General features: G+C 53.2%; 1 protein-coding gene across 14 annotated transcripts in view; it reads left to right on the plus strand.

The window, feature by feature from the left end:
- PALD1 (phosphatase domain containing paladin 1) overlaps window positions 1-19,834 on the plus strand; it is an 83,913-nt gene that overhangs the window by 52,650 nt on the left and 11,429 nt on the right. For all 14 annotated transcript variants that reach the window (XM_070781784.1, XM_070781788.1, XM_070781793.1 and 11 more), the window contains 8 exons: window positions 328-423; window positions 838-966; window positions 1,445-1,561; window positions 1,641-1,796; window positions 2,107-2,289; window positions 3,445-3,585; window positions 3,826-3,897; window positions 8,266-8,406. In XM_070781784.1, the coding sequence (XP_070637885.1) occupies window positions 328-423; window positions 838-966; window positions 1,445-1,561; window positions 1,641-1,796; window positions 2,107-2,289; window positions 3,445-3,585; window positions 3,826-3,897; window positions 8,266-8,406 (1,035 nt within the window). The remainder of the gene's footprint in view (window positions 1-327; window positions 424-837; window positions 967-1,444; window positions 1,562-1,640; window positions 1,797-2,106; window positions 2,290-3,444; window positions 3,586-3,825; window positions 3,898-8,265; window positions 8,407-19,834) is intronic.

Here is a 19,834-nt window from a genome sequence, read left to right on the forward strand (position 1 = left end):
ACACTTGCTGCTTCAGCATGGATTGTGTGGGTGGCACTGGGGCCATGCAGTGAGGCCCAGCCTCTCTGGGCACAGCCTCATCGAGAACTGGAATGCTTGGTCCAGCAGCAGCTCTGTTCACCAGCAGCTCTCCCTGAACGCGGATAAACCACAGCAAATGGGATAGAGTTAGATGCTTGCAGGAACTTCCAGCCTGGCAAAACAGTGTTACGAAGGGCAGGTAGATTGCCCTCTGGGAATTTCTGAGGCTTAACTTCCAGGGATGAGGTTGGGTGACCTGAGCTGCCCGATCTTTACCGCTGGCCCTTCTGGGTCCCTCCCTCTCAGGGAAGCAGCAGCCAGCACGGTGTCCAGCAGAGGGCGCTTCAGAGCCTGGAGCGGTACTTCTACCTGATCCTGTTTAACTACTATCTCCATGAGCAGGTGGGGCTGGGGGATGAGCGGACACACACCTCTTCTCCTGGGGCCCCTCCAGTCTCCCCACTCGGTGACTGGCATGGGGTCGGTGGGGACCTCTGTGGAGCTGGGGAGGGGAGTGGGGACGTTTGTTGCTTTCAGGGGGGGGAGGAAGGGGGAATGGAGGAAGCAAAGAGAGACCCAGATAGAGGGACAGTCCCTGAGCAGGGCCGCCAAGGAGAGGCCCCATCTCTCTTTCCTCTGGGTCCATCTCTGTATCCTTAGCCAGGGCATCAGGGCCTGTTACTCTCTCTCCACCCCCTTGCCCCTGCTCTGGGCTGTGATGGGTGTCTCCCGGGTCCCCCACTACAGGGTAGGCAGGAAGAGTTTGGGATGGCCCCGTGCCCCTGAAATCCCATCTCTCTCTGCCTCGGGCTGCAGTACCCGCTGGCTTTTGCCCTCAGTTTCAGCCGCTGGCTGTGTGTCCATCCTGAACTGTACCGCCTGCCTGTGATACTAAGCTCAGCGGGGCCTGTGGCCCCCAAGGACCTCATCGCCCTGGGCTCCCTGGTGAGTGTACCTGACTGACTGGGGAAGTGGGAGTGGGTGTGGGCTGGCCCTGGGATTGGTTACAGCCCTGATTCCTGTGGGGTTGGGCTAAGCATTGCCCTCAGTGATGATGGGTGATGGAATCTGCCTGTGAACAAAATGGGGCCATTCTCAGGCCTTAAGAAGTGCTTACAGCTCTGGTTACTGTTCAGTACCTGCTCTTCATTCTCAAACCCAAGTGCTCTGGGCAGAGAGTGAGGAGAACTGTTTCTGGTAGCTTTGCCTCCAGTGTTGCATCTTTGAGTCTCCGCTTCCTTATCCGAAGATTGGGCACCATCGTTCTTGTCCATGCCGGGGTGGTTATAAGGCTCCAAGTGTGCAAAAGTGCTTTGTAAACTGTCAAGTGCTGGTCTTATCCCCCGTCCCCCACGCCCACCTGGGGCCAGGCTCTGAACCTCAATGGCTGCTGTGGGTCCCAGGCTTGCTCCTGTCCCGACAGGTGGCAGATGACCTCGTCTCCCCGGATGCACTCAGCACCATCAGAGAGATGGACGTGGCCAACTTCCGTCGGGTGCCCCGTTTGCCCATCTATGGCATGGCCCAGCCCAGTGCCAAGGTGACCACCCTGGGGGCACACTTGTGGGGCAGAGGGAGGGTGATTGAGCCCTTTCGCTGATGGCCTTCCTGTCCCCCAGGCCCTGGGGAGTGTCCTGGCCTACCTGACCGACTCCAAGAGGAAACTGCAGCAAGTCATGTGGGTCAACCTGAGGGAGGAGGCTGTGCTGGAGTGTGACGGGCGAACCCACAGTCTGCGGTGGCCTGGGCCCCCCATGGCCCCTGACCAGCTGGAGGTGGGGCTCTCCTGCCTTGTACCACCCCTCCGTTGGAGGCCTTCTGGGGAGCTGGCCTGAAAGGGTCTTCAGAAGCTTGTATGCTCCTGTTGTACAGTTGGAGAAACGGGCCCCGAGAGGAGCATCTCAGGGAATGACTGATTCAAGACTGTCATGCTAGCCCCGGGTCTGGTTAGAAACCTGGAGGCTCAAGAAGGGGCAGTGATAGGCCCCAAAGCCAGGACTGGCCTGGCCATAGCCGGCTCTGGTCTTTCAGGGCTGGCCTGGGGGTTGCCTTGTGGCCTGAGCCCTCTGTCCCACCCTCCCCTAGAACCTGGAGACCCAGCTGAAGGCCCACCTGACCAGGCCTCCCCCCGATGCCGACGGCCCGCAGACCCACAGGTTCCAGACATGCCTCACCATGCAGGAGGTCTTCAGCCAGCACCACGGGGCCTGCCCCGGCCTCACCTACCACCGCATCCCCGTCCCAGACTTCTGCGCCCCTCGCGAGGAGGTGAGGGCCGAGCGGCTGAGGCCTCCGGGGAGGGGAGGACGCCCTAGCTGTCTCCCTCGGGCCTGGGTCTTGGCTGTGGGCACAGCTCCCCAGGGGGACTAAGAGCTTGTTCTGCACGGTTTCAGAGCGGCCTCCATGGTTTATTCACGTGCCTTCCAGGCTTTGCGTTCATGTGTGTGCACGCCTGTGTGTTTTATGTGATGTGTTTGTGGGTGAGTATGTCTGTGCTCTTGGTGGAGTCTGTGTGTGTTCAGAGTAGTTGTGAGTGTGATTGTGGAGTGTGTGTGTGTATGTGGTGGGTCTGTGTCTGGCGGCTGTGAGGTCCCGCTTGTCTTTACTAGGGGACGTATAGAGAGCACGTTTTGGGGAATGCTGTGAGGTGGTGTGTGTATGGAGTTTGTGGAGGGGATGCTGCAGGATGCTTTGTGTGACGGAGGGGGTTTGTGCGTCCGTGTGTTATCTATAGGTTTGTGCATGTGTGTGTCTTGTGTGGTCTGTGTCTCTAAGGTTTGTGTGGAGTGTGTGCCTGGCATGTATTGTGTGGGGGTCACTGTGTGATGTGTCGGTTGTTTGGGGGCATGTCTGTGTGTGCACCTGGCCTGTTGTGTGGGGGTCACTGTGTGATGTGTCGGTTGTTTGGGGGCATGTCTGTGTCTGCACCTGGCCTGTTGTGTGCCGGGTGTGATGAGTGGTGATGGGCTTGTTTCCCTCCCACTTGGCTCTGTGGTCTGGTTGCCTGTGGTTTGTTGCCCCCTAGTGGTCATGTGCTGCAGTGCTTGGCTGAGGTCCAAACTGCCCTGAAGCTGGGGCCTGGGTTGGGTCCACCTCGGGTGGGCAGTAGGGCTGGGGGTCCACAGGTAGCCTGGGGACACAGCATATGGGAATATGTATGTTCTCCCTGGCAAGTGGTAGCAGCTGGGGCCTCAGGTGTGTGCTTGTGTTCGCTCACCCGTCCAATGCGGGGTTATATGGGGGTATGGCTATTTACACGCACAAGGTCTTGTGTGTACCTCAGTGAGCTGAGTGTGTGCATACCAGGTTATGAGCCTGACACGACCGGGGTGGACAGGCACTCCCAGGGCAGCCGCCTGGGCCGCCTTGGGAATCGGTGCGGCAGGGGCACCCACTGACTCCGACCTCGGTTTCCGTGTGCAGGACTTCGACCGGCTGCTGGGGGCCCTGCAGGCCGCCCTTGCCAAGGACCCGGGGACTGGCTTCGTGTTCAGCTGCCTCAGCGGCCAGGGCCGGACCACGACCGCCATGGTGGTGGCTGTGCTTGCCTTCTGGCACATCAGAGTATGTGAGGACAGGGGTCTGCCCAGGCAGGGGGCCAGCTGGTCCCTGGGGACCCCGGCGAAGGCAGGAGGGTCTGGGGGGCTGAGCTGGTGCCTGGTGTGGTCCCAGAGGCCCCTCCCGTTAGCCCTGCGCAGATAGCGTGTGGGCTGGCAGACCCCCAGCATGGGCTCTAGGTGCGGGGCTGGGGGAGGGTGCAGTCTGGTAGCTGGGCTCCCAGTCCCAGCAGCTGTCTTCTCTCAGGGGTTCCCCGAGGTGGGCGAGGAAGAGCTCGTGAGCGTGCCTGATGCCAAGTTCACCAAGGGCGAGTTTGAGGTGAGTGTGCCCCCTAGGGTCCCCAGGGGACACCTGGGGGAAGAGAGAGGGTGAGTCTCCCTGGCAGTCCTGGAGGGATGTTCAAAGCTCCTCCCAAAGCCATCACCTTCTTCCACCTCCTTGTACCAGCACTTCCCTGTCTCCATTTCACAGATGAGCAAACTAGGGCACAGGGTAGCTTGGCTCTGGGCCCTGGCAGATGTCTGTGAGAAGTGAGGGCTGGACCCCTCCCCATTCTTCCTGCTCCTGCTGCTGGGTGGCTGTGTGCCCTTGTGAGGCCATTGGCCACTGTCTTGTCCGGGCAACATTGAGGACCACCTCACAGGCGCCTGGGGCCCAGCTGTGGCTGGTGGCCTGGTGCAGGGCCATACTCCACCCCCCCCCCATTTCAGGCCAGGGTCCTGGATGGACCACACTAACCGTGCACATTTAGCCACCCAGGTACTGTACCCTGCCACGTGTCATCTTCCCTGACACCCTGCAGGTAGGTGGCAGTGTCCCTCCCTGTCTGACGGACGGGGCATGTGAACTCAGGAGTTGGCGTGGGCTGCCCAGGGTCAGCGTCGTGCTCAGCTCCTGCCGACCTGGCCAGCCTCGCCCCTGCCCCTCTCCCGCCCTGCCCCTCCCTGCCGTCCTGACACCCGGGCCTCGGTGCAGCACCTCAAGCACACCAGGCGCTTTTGGCCTCTGGGCCTTTGCATATGCTTTTCCCTTGCCCTGGACCGCTTCTCTCTTCTTTCTCCTGGCTGATTCACAGATTCTTTTCCTTTTATTTTTTTATTGTGGTAAAATATACTTAGCATAGAATCTGCCTTCTTAACCATTTTTCAGTGTGTGGTTCTCTGGAGTTAAGTACATTCACGCTATTGTATGGCCTTCACCACCGTCTCCAGAACTTTTTCCTCAGGCCAAATTCACCATATCCCCTCACTCCCCATCATCCCTCCTCTAGCCTCTGGGAGCCACCATTCTACTTTCTCTCTCTATGAATTTGACTGTTTAACGTGCTTTCTATCAGGAGAATCATGCAGCTTTTGTCCTTCTGTGGTTGGCTTATTTCACTCGACATGATATCTTCAAAGTTCACTCATGTTGTAGCTTGTGTCACGATTTCCTATTTTAAAAGGCCACATAACATTCCATCGTAAGTACTGACCGTGTTTCATTTATCTGCTTTATCTGTCTGTGGAGACCTACGTTGTCCTCTCCTTTCGGTTATTGTGAGTAACGCTGCTGTGAGCATGGGTGTACACATATCTGTTTGAGTCTCTGCTTTCAATTCCAGAAGAGGAATTGCTGAACCAATTGGTAACTCACTGCTCAAGTGTTGAGGAACTGTATTATTTTCCACAGCAGCTGCAGATGTACATTCCCACCAGCAAAGTACAGGGTTCCGGTTCCTCCACATTCTTTCCAACACTTGTTGTTTTCTGTTTTCTGTGTGTGTTTTTTTTTAATAGCCTTCCGAGTAGGTGTGAAGCGATACTTCACTGTAGTGCTGGTTTGTTTTTCCCCAGTGATTAGTGATGTCGGATGTTGTCTCATTTAAGGCCGTTGGCTCATCTTCTTCATAGAAATGTCTGTTCAACCCATTTTTGATTTAAGTTGTTTTGTTGGTGTTGAGTTGTAGGAACTCTTTTTCTATTCTGGATATCAGTTCCTTCTTAGATATGTGATGGTTTGGTGGATTGCCTTTTTGCTCTGTGGATAGTATCCTTTCATGCAAAAGTTTTCAATTTTCTTTTTTTTCCCACATCACGCAGCATGAGGGATCCTAGTTCCCCAACCAAGGGTCAAATCCGCACCCCACCCCTGCAGTGGAAGTGTAGAGCCTTAACCACTGGGCCGCCAAGGAAGTCCCAAAAGTTTTTAATTTTGATGAAATTAGTAGATTTTTTTCTTGTTTTCTGTGCTTTTGATGTCATGTCCAAGAAGTTATTGCTAAGTGCAGTATTATGAAGCTTTTCTTCTAAGAATTTTATGGCTTTAGCTCTTAAGTTTAGGCCTTTGATCCATTTTGAATTAATTTTTGTATATAGTATACAGTTAAGGGTCCAAGTTTATTCTTTTGCATGTGGATATCCAGTATGCTCAGCACCACTTGTTGAATAGAATGTCCTTTCCCCATCAACGGTTTGGCAAAGATTTTTGACCGTATACATGATGGTTTATTTCCAAGTCTGCCAGTCCTTCAGACGTGATAGTTAGAACTCTCTCCATTCACACCCAGTCCTGTGCCAGGAGCTCTGTATGTGCTTCCTTCTCCACCCTTCACAGCTCCCAAGGGTTAGGTGCCCTGACTACTCCCAGCTGATGCAGGGAGCCAAGCTCATCACCCTAGAACCACATCAGAGATGGGATGGGACCAGAGCACAGCCAGGAAGTCAGCCTCTGAGTCTGTGTTCTAACGTTACATCCTGTGACCCAAGAATACTCTATACCCACATCCTCACCTTCTCTAGATCCTCATGTCTAGACCAGCTTCCTCTATGATTACTTCAGATCTGGTCAAGCCCACAGTCCAGTGGGGAGCATTTAATATAGAGTATGAAAAGGGCTGAAATAGACATTGGTGCTGAGGGCTGTCAAGCTTGGGGGAGTCCAGGAGGGCTTCGTGGAGAAGGTGACATTTGAGTGCATTTTTAGGACAAATGAGTCTGCCTGGGGCTGTGGGGAGGGGTATGCAGAGAGGATCAAGTGTGCAGAGGAGGGAGTCTGGAAAGGGCAGGAGCTAAGGGAGGCTGCAGTTGGGCAGAATGAAGGGTTTGAGGTGGGGGCCGCTGGTTGTGAGAACCTTGGAGGGCCATAGTGTGTGTTTGATCTTAACCTTGGGGCCAGTAGGGAAGTAGGGGAGGTTGGGATCAGAGTCTTATGCTGGAGGGCCAGTGTGTGGAGGAAGGCATGGAGAGGGGAAGCTGGGGCCTACGTGAGGATGGGCCTGCCCAGTGAACAGGAGCCCAGTCCCCACTGGTCGGTCTGGGGGACCATTAGTGTTGGGGCAAAGAGGGAAGACCGCAGGATGACCTTGGGTTTCTGGCTGGTGCTGCTGACAGCCGAGGAGAGGAAGGGGAAGAACGATTTACCAGGAGAGGCTAAGAGTTTGGTGCCTTGCATTTGAAAAAGCTGCAGCCCTCTGCTGGGGAGCTGCCCCTGGGTCATGCTTGGACCTGCAGGTGGTCCATACTCCTCTCCAGTGAGGTGTCAGAGCTCGGAATCCAGGCGTGGATTAGCCCAGGGTCGTCCCAGGTGATGAGCCCTCTCCTCCCACTGGGCTGTAGCTCCACCCCTGCCAGTGTGCCAGCTCAGGGCCGTTCTTCTGAGAAACACAGGGGTGAGGGAGACCTACCTCCCCACCCAACCACCACCGTGATCCCGCTAGGACGCAGCTGTGGAGATGGGTCAGATTGAGAGGAGAGCTGAGTTAGTCGGGTTTTGGTCTTTTGTTCATTTAGCATCATCCCACGGAATGCCTCCTAGGTGGAAAATCTCTTGCTCTTGGGGGTCAGGGAGCTCCTCGTCTGGTGGGGAATGGATGTGAACAGGTGAACACGTGGGTGCGTGAGATGGATGAGTAGGTGGCGGTCGACCTCGGGGCTCTGAAAGGACTATGTGGGCTTTTGGGGTGGGTAGACTAAGAGGGCTCCAGGAAGGCATTGGGCCCATAGGAGGAGTTCTGAGTGAGGCTGGGAGGCAGGCGGGGTCAGACACTGGGTGGCCTTGTAGACATGCGGAAGCTTTCGGTTTTTATGTTGAGTGTAAGGGAGCCAGGAAGAGACTGAAGTTACCCAAATAGGAAACACTCACATTTATACTCTTGTAAGGCCTCTCTGGGTACCAGTGGGTTGGGGGTGCTGGAGGCCTGGATCACTGCTGGTGCAGGGTAGACTGAGTCAGAGCGAGATCCACAGCAAGTGACTGGGAGGGTGGGAGGAGCCCTGCACTGCAGAGTGACCGTAACTGGCCTCAGTCTCCCCAGGTAAAGGGAAGGCTGTCTACACTGGGTTTCCCAGAGCTGGGTGTCCCCGAAGTGCCTGCAGGGTGGACAAAGAGCCAGTGGGGCCCCACCTGAGGCTTATCATACACCCGCTGCTCACCCCGCCAGCTCCAGTTACACTACAACTATCCGTTTTATGGATTAGAGTCCTGGATAAGGTTCCATTTGAAGCAAGGTTCCTATTGCTTGAAAAAATAAGCCCCTAGGGAGCCGTGGCCTCTGAGATATCCGGGAACGCGCTTGGGTCCCGTCCCTGTCTGAGAAGTGAGGGGCCATCAGGGCCAGCGCGGCCCTTAGTGTTGGCGAGCCAGTTGCTGGCGCTGGAGGCCCCCAACTTGGTTTTTGTTCGGCTCATCCCCTGCCTCTGGCCCCAGGTGGTGATGAAGGTGGTGCAGCTGCTGCCCGATGGGCACCAGGTGAAGAGGGAGGTGGACGCGGCGCTGGACACGGTCAGCGAGACCATGACGCCCATGCACTACCACCTGCGGGAGATCATCATCTGCACCTTCCGCCAGGTGAGCCCGGCCCACGTGCGTCCCCGCGGGCACAGCCCAGGAGGGGCTGACCTGGGTGTGAGGCGGCTAGGGCGCCCCACAGGACCCTCAGGGGCTCTCAGTCCCTTCTATGCCTCCTGGAAGTCAAGGTGATCCCTGCCATGGAAGCACGCCCAGCCCTGACTTTCCCCGGCTGGATTCCGCAGTGCTTGGTGGGGTGTGCAGGGGTGAGGTTCAGAGGATTCGGCAGCTGCTGTGGCCCTGGGACCCATCAAGGATGTGACTGCTCAGATGAACACCCTGTCCTCGATCCCTGTGGTGCCAGGCATTCACCCTCCAGTTTCTGGGCCACGGGAGGCCCTGGGGGTACTGGGCAGGAGGCAGGTGGGTGGATGGGTCCTGGGGAGCGGCTGTTTAATATCCGGCAGGAAAGCCATCCAGTGTTTTCACAGCTGATGCTGCCTGAGGGACTAAGCATTCAATTATACACATCAGAAGTTTTCTATAAAAGTCCAGATTTCATATAAAAATTCAGAATTTTATCCGATCTAGAAAAAACAAGCCCTTTAGTCAGCCATGGTCCCAGGCACTCTGTTGCACGTGGCCCAGCTGGTGGAGTCACATAACCCACGGGGGCTGCTCTGGCCATCAGACTTGGGGGCCTCTGGTCTCTGTGTGGAGCATCAGTTCAGTTCAATTAAGTTCAGTCGCTCAGTTGTGTCCGACTTTTTGTGACCCCATGAATCGCAGCCCGTCAGGCCTCCCTGTCCATCACCAACTCCCGGAGTTCACTCAGACTCACATCCATCAAGTCAGTGATGCCATCCAGCCATCTCATTCTCTGTCGTCCCCTTCTCCTCCTGCTCCCAATCCCTCCCAGCATCAGAGTCTTTTCCAATGAGTCAACTCTGCATGAGGTGGCCAAAGTACTGGAGTTTCAGCTTCAGCATCATTCCCTCCAAAGAAATCCCAGGGCTGATCTCCTTCAGAATGGACGGGTTGGATCTCCTTGCAGTCCAAGGGACTCTCAAGAGTCTTCTCCAACACCACAGTTCAAAAGCATCAATTCTTCGGCGCTCAGCTTTCTTCACACTCCAACTCTCACATCCATACATGACCATTGGAAAAACCATAGCCTTGACTAGACGGACCTTTGTTGGCAAAGTAATGTCTCTGCTTTTCAATATGCTATCTAGGTTGGTCATAACTTTACTTCCAAGGAGTAAGCGTCTTTTAATTTCATGGCTGCAATCACCATCTGCAGTGATTTTGGAGCCTAAAAAATAAAGTCTGCCACTGTTTCCACTGTTTCCCCATCTATTTCCCATGAAGTGATGGGACCAGATGCCATGATCTTCGTTTTCTGAATGTTGAGCTTTAAGCCAACTTTTTCACTCTCCTCTTTCACTTTTATCAAGAGGCTTTTTTGTTCCTCTTCACTTTCTGCCATAAGGGTGGTGTCATCTGCATATCTGAGGTTATTGATATTTCTCCTAGCAATCTTGATTCCAGCTTGTGCTTCTTCCAGCCCAGCGTTTCTCATGATGTACTCTGCATATAAGTTAAATAAGCAGGGCGACAATATACAGCCTTGACGTACTCCTTTTCCTATTTGGAACCAGTCTGTTGTTCCATGTCCAGTTCTAACTGTTGCTTCCTGACCTGCATATAGGTTTCTGAAGAGGCAGGTCAGGTGGTGTGGTATTCCCATCTCTTTCAGAATTTTCCACAGTTTATTGTGATCCACACAGTCCGACCTGTCTAATTCTGTTCCTCTCTGACCCAGTGAACTTGACTGTCTGCTGGGCAGAGGAGGGTGCTGGCGTGGGAGGGGACAGTTGTGAAGGGAGCGGGAGCTTTGAGAAGACTGTGCCCCAAGTGAGTGAGCACCCCCCTGGGTGCTGACCTGCGGTGGGGCAGTGGTCCCCAAGAAGGGGCGGCTCCGAGCCAGCCCCGCGCTCGGCCTGCACTGGGCATGCGTTGTGAATGGCTGATCCAGGCCAACCTTTGCTCAGGGTCACAGATCAGATCACGGTTGGGGGAAAGGGTGTTTGGTTGGAGGCAGGCCACCTGGGTTATGCCCGGGGTCAGCGGTCAGTTGGAAGGGATACCAAATTTGGGGTGGGGAAAGTGGTTAAGGAGTTTCAGACTTTGCTGAGCTTTGAAAGATGGAGTAGTTTTCCCCACGGCCAGCAGCTCCCTTTGAGTTGCCTATGGGTCTCCCACATGGCTATCTGGTATTCTGCCACCAGGTGGCAGCAGTGAACCGAGAGCCTGAGCGCCTCCTGCTCGGGAGACATTGAGAGCGCAGAGAACCACGCTTCCACTTCTCTCTGTAGCTAGAGGCCTGAGTAGTAGGAAAGGAATGCCTAGCTCTGCTTCAAAGTACCGCAGGTCCCCTCCCGACGCTGACCACACTCAGTCAGAGTACCCCTCTTCACAGCCTCTTCCTTCTGGTCCTGCTGGCTCTTCGCTGCTTTCAGGCAATCCAGGGGTCTCCCCACCCCACCAAAGCTGATGGACCCTCCCTTCCTCTGAGCTCTGCAGCCATGGATGTTCACTGTGGGACACACAGAGGGTGCAGCAGGGGACATCAGGGGAGCATGAGCCTCGGGGAGAGAGGAAAGGTCCCACAGAGCAGCCCTTGAACCGTCCTGATGTAATGAGAGCCAGGGGGAGTTGTTTCAGATGGGAGGGACTGCATGGGCAAAGGCCAGGAGCTGGAAAAGTGCAGAGAGAGTTCAGAGGTGGTGAAGGTGCTTCGGTGCCCACGAACACAGTTGTGTTGGAAATTGTCAGAGATGAGCCTGGATGGGTAAGCTGGCTCTGCTCTGTTGGCAGTGGGAGGGGAGGGTGGGGTGGCTGGGACTAAGAGCAGTAGATGCTCAGGCTGCCTTTGGAGTTTGGCATGTTTTAATGGAAACAGAACCAGCAGAGGACTCTCGTTCCCTCCCCATAAGATCTGGCCACTTACCCCTATTCCAAAGGCCAGGATTGTGCCAACCTCTGCTGTGGGAAGAACCCCTGAACCCCATCCCTGGTTTTGGTGATTGGGGGAATAAGGGTCTGGGACAGAAGCAGGGTCCAGAGTCATTCCCCAATGTGGCCACCAGGTGGCCCCAGTGAGCTGCGCTTGGGCTAAACTGAAAAGAGCTGAAGAACTGAGGGGCCTGAGACACCCTCCAATTCAATTCTCACCCTGGCTGTACAATAGATTCACCTGGGAGCTTTAAAACAGGCCCATGCCTGAGCTCCATGCCCAGAGAGTCTGATTCCATTGGTCTACTAGGGATGGGGGTGGCCAGGGCATGGATCTTTTCCTAAAGTAACTTAGGTAATTCCGAAGAGCGGTTAAGGTTGAGCACTACATACTCTAAGCCAGGGCCCCCAGCTTTAGGAGGTTCCGGAGTACCTGGAGGGTGTTAGATCCATGTTTCTGGGCCCAGCCTGACCTTTGCTTCTGTAGGTCCGGGTGCCTAGCAAGCTCCTAGATGCTGCTGCTAGTCCTGGGCGGGGGCCACACGGGGGGTCTAACATGTCGTGTCTTGCCCTCTTGCTCTCTCCTTTGCTTTAAAAAAAAAAAAAAATATATATATGTATATATATGTATATATATATATTTTATTGAAGTATAGTTCACTTAAAGCATTTCAGGTGCCTAGCAAGGTGATTCAGTTATACATGTATGTATATATTATTTTTCCGGAGAAGGCAATGGCAACCCACTCCAGTACTCTTGCCTGGCAAATCCCATGGACGGAGGAGCCTGGTAGGCTGCAGTCCATGGGGTTGCTAAGAGTCAGACACGACTGAGCGACTTCACTTTCACTTTTCCCTTTCATGCATTGGAGTTTCCTTGCTCTCTCCTCATTTTCATGGGTTAGAAGAGTGACTATTGTTAAGATGGCAGTACTCCCCAAACTGATTCCCTGCCTCTTCCCAATTGACTCTGTCAGCAAGTGCACCCCACCTCCCCTTCCTCTTGGATCTGCTTGACCCCCACTCAGGGACCTTAGGGAAACCCATCACTCCACACTCTGCCAGAGCACCCAGCCACTGCCTCCTAGAGGGGCAGTGAGATACACAGTCTCCCATACAGGAGGCAAGGACCTCAGGTCCTATTTCACCCACAGAAGTCCTCAGTGACCAGGTAAGAAGCCACCTAATCATTTGGACCACAGCTATCATGGGTGGCTAGACTCAAAAAGGACAGTTTCCAGGGAATTTCCTGACAGTCCAGTGGTTAGGACTTCATGTTTTTCCTGCAGAACGTGTGGGTTCAGTCCCTGATCGGGGACCTAAGATCCCACAAGCCATGCAGTATGGCCAAATAAATAAATTTTTTAATTAAAAAAAGAAGGCCAATCACCAGTAATAGTGAGGATGTTTATTGCTACTGTATAGAAACACAACTGGTATTTATATATGGATCTTCTATTTCACAATCTTGTAGAACTCATTTATTAGTTTTAATACTTTTTATTAGTGAATTTCCTCCAATTTTATGTATACAAGATCATGTCATCAGCAAATAGAGATAGATACTTTTGTCTTTCCAATATGCATGCTTTTTATTAAATTTTCCCTGGCAAGGTCTTCATGGACAATGTTGACTAGAAGTGGCAAGAACAGACATCTTTGTCTTGTTCCTGATCTTAAGAGGAAAGCTTTCTGTCTCTCACCATTAAGTATGATGTCAGCTGTGGGTTTTTCATAGAAATCCTTTGTCAGACTGAAGAAGTTCCTCCACATTCTTAGTTTATTGAGTGTGTTTTTTTAATGAAGAGATGTTAAATTTTATCAAATGCCTTTTCTCTTTCCATTGAGATGATTCTTTGGCTTTTGCCCTTATTCTGTTGGTGGAGTGTATTATTGGAATTGATTTTTGGGTGTTAAACCGAGCTTGCATCTGTGGGATAAATCCTTCTTCGTCATGATGTATGATCTGCTTATGTATTGCTGCGTTTAGTTTGTTGAGGATTTTTGCATCAAATTCATAAAAGCTACTGATCTGTAGTTTTCTTTTTCTATGATGTGTTTGTGTGGTTTGGTATCAGGGTGATGCTGGCCTCATACAATGGTGTGTGTGTGTGTGTGTGTGTGTTAGTTGCTTAGTCACGTCCGACTCTGCGACTCCATGGACTGTAGCCTGCCAGTCTCCTCAGTCTGTGGAATTCTCTAGACAAGACTACTGGAGTGGGTTGCCATTTCCTTCTCCAGGGGATCTTCCTGACTCAGGGATCGAACCCAGGTCTCCCTCATTGCAGGCAGACTCTTTACCATCTGAGCCACCAGGGAAGCCACCCATACAGTGTTACCCTCTGACTTTTACAGAGAGGGATACAGAAGCCTAAAGAGGGAGAGAGGGTATCCCGAGTGTGTTAGTCAGCTCGGGCTGGCATACCAGAATCCCACAGACGGCATGGCGTAACCAAGAGAAATTTCCTGTCTCACAGTACTGGCGGCTGGCAAGTTCAAGACCAAGATTCTGGCTGATTGGGTTTCTAGTGGGGGCTCTCATCCTGGTTTCCATTCAGCTGCCTTCTCACTGTGTCCTCACATGGCCTGTGTGTGTGTGTGTGTGTGTACAGAGATGGGGGAAGGCAGGAGGCTCTCTGGTCTCCTTTCTTATGAGGACACTAATCTCAGAGGCCATCTAATCATAGACTCCCAGAAGTGCTGTTATAGAACAAAGACGGGACCTGAAGACCTTATTCCTTATTTCACACACCAGATTAAACAAAGGGAAGGACCTTTCAAGGGTTGCCAATATGTGATGTTGTTAAATGTGTTCATTTTAAAGGAAGAAAGGAAGGAAAGGAGCAAAACTGAAAAAACCCAACTACTATCTAACATGGTTGGTGTTTTATAAAAGAAAGGTTATTTTAATACCAGAAAAGTAGAGTGAGTGTTCTCAGAATAGAGGACAGGCCTTGAAGAGATTTGTATGTCTAAATGCCTGTGGACTTGGGGAACTGGTTATGAACCTAGATTTGGGACTTGCAGCTTTTGGCAACGTGGCTGCTGTTTACTTCGAAAGGCAGCATGCCTCCTCCAGGGTCACCCTGTACCTGCCCTGGCCTGACTGGACCCAGAGTCCCTGTCCTGCCTGGGAGCAGGGTGACCTGAGCTGTCCCAGCGGCTTCCAGACTTGAAGGAGCATCTGGCCTCCTGCTCGTGTGTGTGTGTGTGCGTGCGTGCGTGCATGCACCCTGGAATGGACTTAATTATGATCGTCAATCCCTGTGTGGATGGGAAGGAAGGAAGTTAGGTTGTCCTGGGTGGACTGGCGCAAGGAATGAGGATGTGGGAGCTGGAGGGAGCTGGGTTCTGACAGGGCCACCTTCATCCTCTTTGGCCACCTGTGTCCCCCACCTGCCAGACTGGACTCTTGCAGCTTCCTGGTAGGGCTGTGTGTGGGAATGGCAAGGGGACTGGAAGCACAGGGCTTGGCTGGTACAAAGTGAATGCTCCAGAAAGGGAGCCCCAAGGATCTTTGTGGGGCAGCGTATCCTGTGATGTTCTTCCTAGCTTTAACCCCCTGAACAGACTCTCAGAATTTAGTGCCCAGGGGACTTAGAGAGCATCTGACCGCTTTGTTTACAGATGAATAGAGGAATGGGATGCCCAGGCTCCCACATGAGTTGTCATAGGCAGAGCAGAGGTGAGAGGCAAAGACCCTCCCTCCCAGCCCTGAGCCCCTCCCCTGATACCCTTGACCTCAGGTCTCGGTCCTTGTTGCCCTGGTGGGCTGCGGGGGGCTTGCTGAGGCTCCAGAAGGCAGCTGTTCCCTCTCCCGTTTCCCCCGATGGACTGACTCCTCTGGAATTTGGCAGCTGTGTCTCACTTCTGGTACATGGCTGTGTTTGTAGATCCCTGCCCTCTGGTTTCAAGCCAGAAGCCCTGAGGTGCTCTCCAATGGAGACTGCAGCGTCTGCTCAGAGCAGGCCAGAGTGCTGCACGTATACGCTTGTTTGCCCAGCTAGAGCCCCAGAACCTCTGCCTGGCAGTGGGCGTACCACCTACATCAGCTGTCCACTTGCCTGGCAACATTCCATATCCAGTCCGCACTCTGTTCACCTCAAGGTTTCCTCCCAGGAGCCCACCGCCTTGGGATTCTGAAACCCTCTGCAGCACATGGCTCCTCGGCTTCCTGCCCTGCACCCCAGAACCCTCAAACAGTGCATTTCCCTTCCCGGCCAGGTCCAACAGTCAGCTTACACCCTGATCACAAGCAAGTAAGAAAACAACTCCTGGAACTCGGCGAGTGCACTTCTGCCGGCAGTAGAACCATTTCAGGGCCCTCGGTGGAGACGAGCGGGAGGGTGTGGAGGTCGCTGCTCTGTTGAGGATCAGGAGGGAGGGCTCAGAGCGTGTGTGAGTCTCCATCTGCACCGTGAGGCCACACAACAGTGATGAGGACTGTTTGTTGCTTTTTTTGTGGTTATGGGAACGATATCAGACCATTACCCAGTCTCCCAGGAATGGTTTCAGCTTGCCTTCTCTTTCTAGTCTGTGTGCCTGTGCACATATGTCCTCTAACAGGAGGATCGTGATAGGTGCCCGGGCTGTCCTGTGTGTTCACCTGGATGATGTTCTTGGATTGAAACGTGTACTCAGTTAGCACATTGCTTGCTGAGTGCCTGTCCTGTGTCTGGGGATGGAATAGTGAGTGACGCTTCACTGAGATTACTTTCTAGGAGAATGAGGAGAGGCTCATAAATAAATAGTTGGGGCTCGTGGACTTTTTAGCCTGTCTGTTGAATACCCTTTATATCCCCAGATGTAATGTTGGCATGATAACATGGTGGAGTGGGCACGTCCCAGCGTCCCCTGCTCTTCCTGTGGAGGTGGCCCATGAGATTGCTTCCTGTTGTTCTCTGAGCAGGTGATGGTACCGTGGATCTCACGGTGTGTGCTGCTCTTTCATCCACGTGGCTTGGTTCTGTAGGCTGATTCTTAGAAGTAGGCTTATTGACTGAATTGAAAAGTAGGAACTTATTTTTTGTAATTATTTTGGAAAATGTCAAAGTAGGGAGAATAATTCCATGAACCCTTGTGTTCCCAGCTTCAGGAATCAAGACCAGTCTTCTCTCATCTGAAGCCCTGCCAGTGCTGCCCACCACCCTCTCTGGATTATTCTGAAGCAAGTCCTAGACTGAATATTACTTTCTCTGAAATATTTCAGCATATACATTAGAGAAGGGATCTTTTAAAAAAGACCATCGTAATGCCATTATCACACCTAAAACAATAGTGATTTCTCACCCTGCAATACCTAGTTGGTGTTAGATTTTCTTACTGGTCTCCCAGGGTCTTTCTGCAGTTGTATCAGGACCCAAAAGATCCACATGTGGCATTTATCTGATGAGACTTTAGGTCTCAACGAACATAGAACATTCGCCCTCCTTTCCTCCCCTGAAGTGAGTGTGAATAGGTAACCGGTTATCTTCCTGGGCGCCCGGTAGTCCAGATCTTGCTGATTGCACCACAGGGTTTGTCGAGCCTGTGTCGCAGTCCCTGTGCTCCCTGTAAACCTAGAGCCCTGGCTCCATCAGGTTTGGCTTGGTGTTTGGCCGGCACAGTTGTGGGTGATGCTGTGTGCTGCCGCGGGGCCCTGGAAGGTCCTGTGGTCTCTCTTGTGAGCTGGCAGCCTCTGGTGCTCATCTTCTGGATTCCTTATTTTATTCAGGGTTTACAAAACGGTGATATCTTGGCTCTCTCATTCCCTCTGCATTAATTGATTGCAGTGCTTCCAGAAAGGGACTCCCCCTATATGCTGTGAGGACACGAAGGCAGGGCCAGTGCTTGCTTTCCCCTAGATTTGCCATTCCCAGAGGAGCTTTGGGAGATGCTTCCCTGAAGCCGAAGGGAGGGACTTGGTGAGCCCTAATGTTCCTGCAGACCCGGATGGCACTGGAGTCTGTGTTGAGGGTCTGGGGCTGACTAGGTGGGGGTGGTCTGAGAGAGGGGAGGTGGATGGAAGGCTGGGAGTTGCTGGAGGTGGGAGGACCCAGGCCCCATGTGTCCTTGGCCAACTGGGAGGTATCCTTGCCAAGCTGACTGTACATTTTCACATCCATGGTCTGGCCCAGTCTTCACTGTGTGCCCATGCCCGACCAAGGCAGCCTGTAACATTACCTCCAGTTGAGGAGGGGAGGCACCGGGCTTGCCCAAGAACACACAGCTGGTAGATGACAGCGGGAGGAGGGCGGGACCCCAGCCCCTGACTCCCAGGTCAGGCCCTGGCTGCTGTGCCACACTGCTGCTGAGGAGGAGAAGCACCATTTCCCCTCCCTTGCCCACCTCCAGCCCCACTGGGAGAACAGTACAACCTGGAAACCACGGCCCTGGCCCTTGTATTCCCAGCCTGTGTAGGGGAAGGGGGCCAGAAGACAAGAACCCATTTCAGACTCAGGTCATGGCTATAGAAGGGCGTGGGACCAAATCTGCACACACATTTTCCATAGAGACAGACCTTTCCTGATATAGCAGCCTGGGCACCTCTCTCCACTGAGGCCTGCCTCAGGCTGCCGGGCCTCTGGGCTGCAGCTCATGATGCCTCCTCCATTCCAGACTGTCAGTGAGATTGGGTCTGGGCCCGATCACCCCATGTATGTGAAGGGGCCAGAATGCTCAGGGTGTTTAAGAAAAAATACCTCAAATGGAAAAATGAAAGGGAAAATGCTTTGAACTAAGCCACTCCATGAAGTTGGGGTAGAGGTGAGAAGGCTGGGCCCCTGACTGAGGAGAATCCAAGATGGCCACCAGCCCACCGTGGTGACACCATCTGGTGGATGAGTTGTTTCCTGCTGGGCCTGGAAAGGGAAAATATTTGTGACAGAAACCAAGGTCAGGGCTCCTGCAGGAAGTCCTGTTAGAATCATTAATGCCAGGGGTACTTTTCCTTAGCCTTGGCTAGTGATGTAAATTCTGTATTGGTTCTGTGTTTAAAGCAGTATGGTTGTCTCTCTTCCATCCCTTCAGAAAGAGGTTGAGGAAAATCTGAGGTGAAGGTAGCCACAGAGGGAGACGTAAAACGTCCCTTGGTCTCAAGTTGAGGTTTATTTTATAGACTGATGCTTTAACTTTGAGCTGTTCTTTTTGAGTTTTCTGAGAACTTCCCTCTCTTTCCTTGGGCCCACAGAACAGCTGGGGAGGAGGCGAGGGTGGGTTTTATTAGACCGATTTTCCTGCGGGAGACACTGAGGCCTAATGAAGTTTTGTGACCAGCTGAAGGCAGGATCAGAAGCTGTCTCCCAACTCCTCGGCCCACATTCCTTTCCTCACTGCCACAACCCAGGGAACAGTTCTTTTGTGGCAGAATGAAAGGGTTGGCAAGGAAGCCTGGATGCACCCCCCTGGATTGCTAAGAGGTCAGAGAGGTCTAGCTCAGCGCCCCAAGGACTAAGATTATTTCTTAAGAAAAATGTAGAGAGAGACAGCTCTGGCCCTGACCCCCACATGGGGTCTCTCTCGGTCTCTCCAAGACTCTGGCTTGGCCAGAGTTGTTCCTTGGAGACCTCATCCCGGTAGGTAAAGTGTCTTAGGTCGGCAGTTAGAGCAGTCCTGGAGTGCTGTGAGCTGTCGCGTAAAACACGACAGAGGATCCTTCCTGAGGCTGTTTAACCTCGGCCCAAAATAGAGCAGCTTTCAGATGGGGTGGGTGTCTGTAGGTCTGTGTGTAAGCGTGAATGCATGAATGAGTGTGAGTAGGCTCATGCTTTCAGTCTGAGCCCTCCTTAGCTTTTCCTTCTTTCCCATCATACGGCTGAGCTGGAACTGCTTCCATCCTCCGGGCGTACTTGCCTGGTTTCTTCAACAGCGTCCATCCAGTGAGCACGGATGGTGTGCCAGGCATGGTTTTCGAGCAGGCACCATCAGACTTGGGGTTTTCAGTGGTTTAGAAGGGGTCCACATCTCAACCCCAGCATATTCCCCCCTCGCCTGATACCCAGCCTGTGTGCTCACAGCTGTTGTTGTCAAGTTTGTGGTTGTCACTGGAGTTGACTCTTTCTGCTGGATCGTCTCTGTTCCATGCACAAGGGCTCATCCTGAAATCCTGACTCAGACCCTGCCTGGCTCGGGCAGGACTCCATGAATGTCTGCCCATGAGTGGATGGAAGGGGGACGAGGGGATAGTCACTGCGTGATTAAACAGGAAACTGGCCCCCAGCATCTCTGTGCCTTTTGGTTCTTTGTCCACATCGTTGGTCTCCAGGAGAGGACGCTCTTCTCCAGTGACTGACAGCCCTAGTGGGGGTTGGTAACCTGGGTGTTAGCCCAGGCTCTGCTGGTAACTTCCGGTGCAGCCGCGGGCCCATCACTTTGACCTGCCTGGATCTCTGTTTTTCCATCTGTCGCTTGGGTTCACTGCTGCTGCCCGGCCTGCTTTGAGGGGTGGTGGTGAGCACCAGCCTGGGTACGGATGACGTGGGAGTGGGCTGTA

This window comes from Bos indicus, chromosome 28 (genome assembly GCF_029378745.1).
Source record: "Bos indicus isolate NIAB-ARS_2022 breed Sahiwal x Tharparkar chromosome 28, NIAB-ARS_B.indTharparkar_mat_pri_1.0, whole genome shotgun sequence".
NCBI lineage: Eukaryota > Metazoa > Chordata > Mammalia > Artiodactyla > Bovidae > Bos > Bos indicus.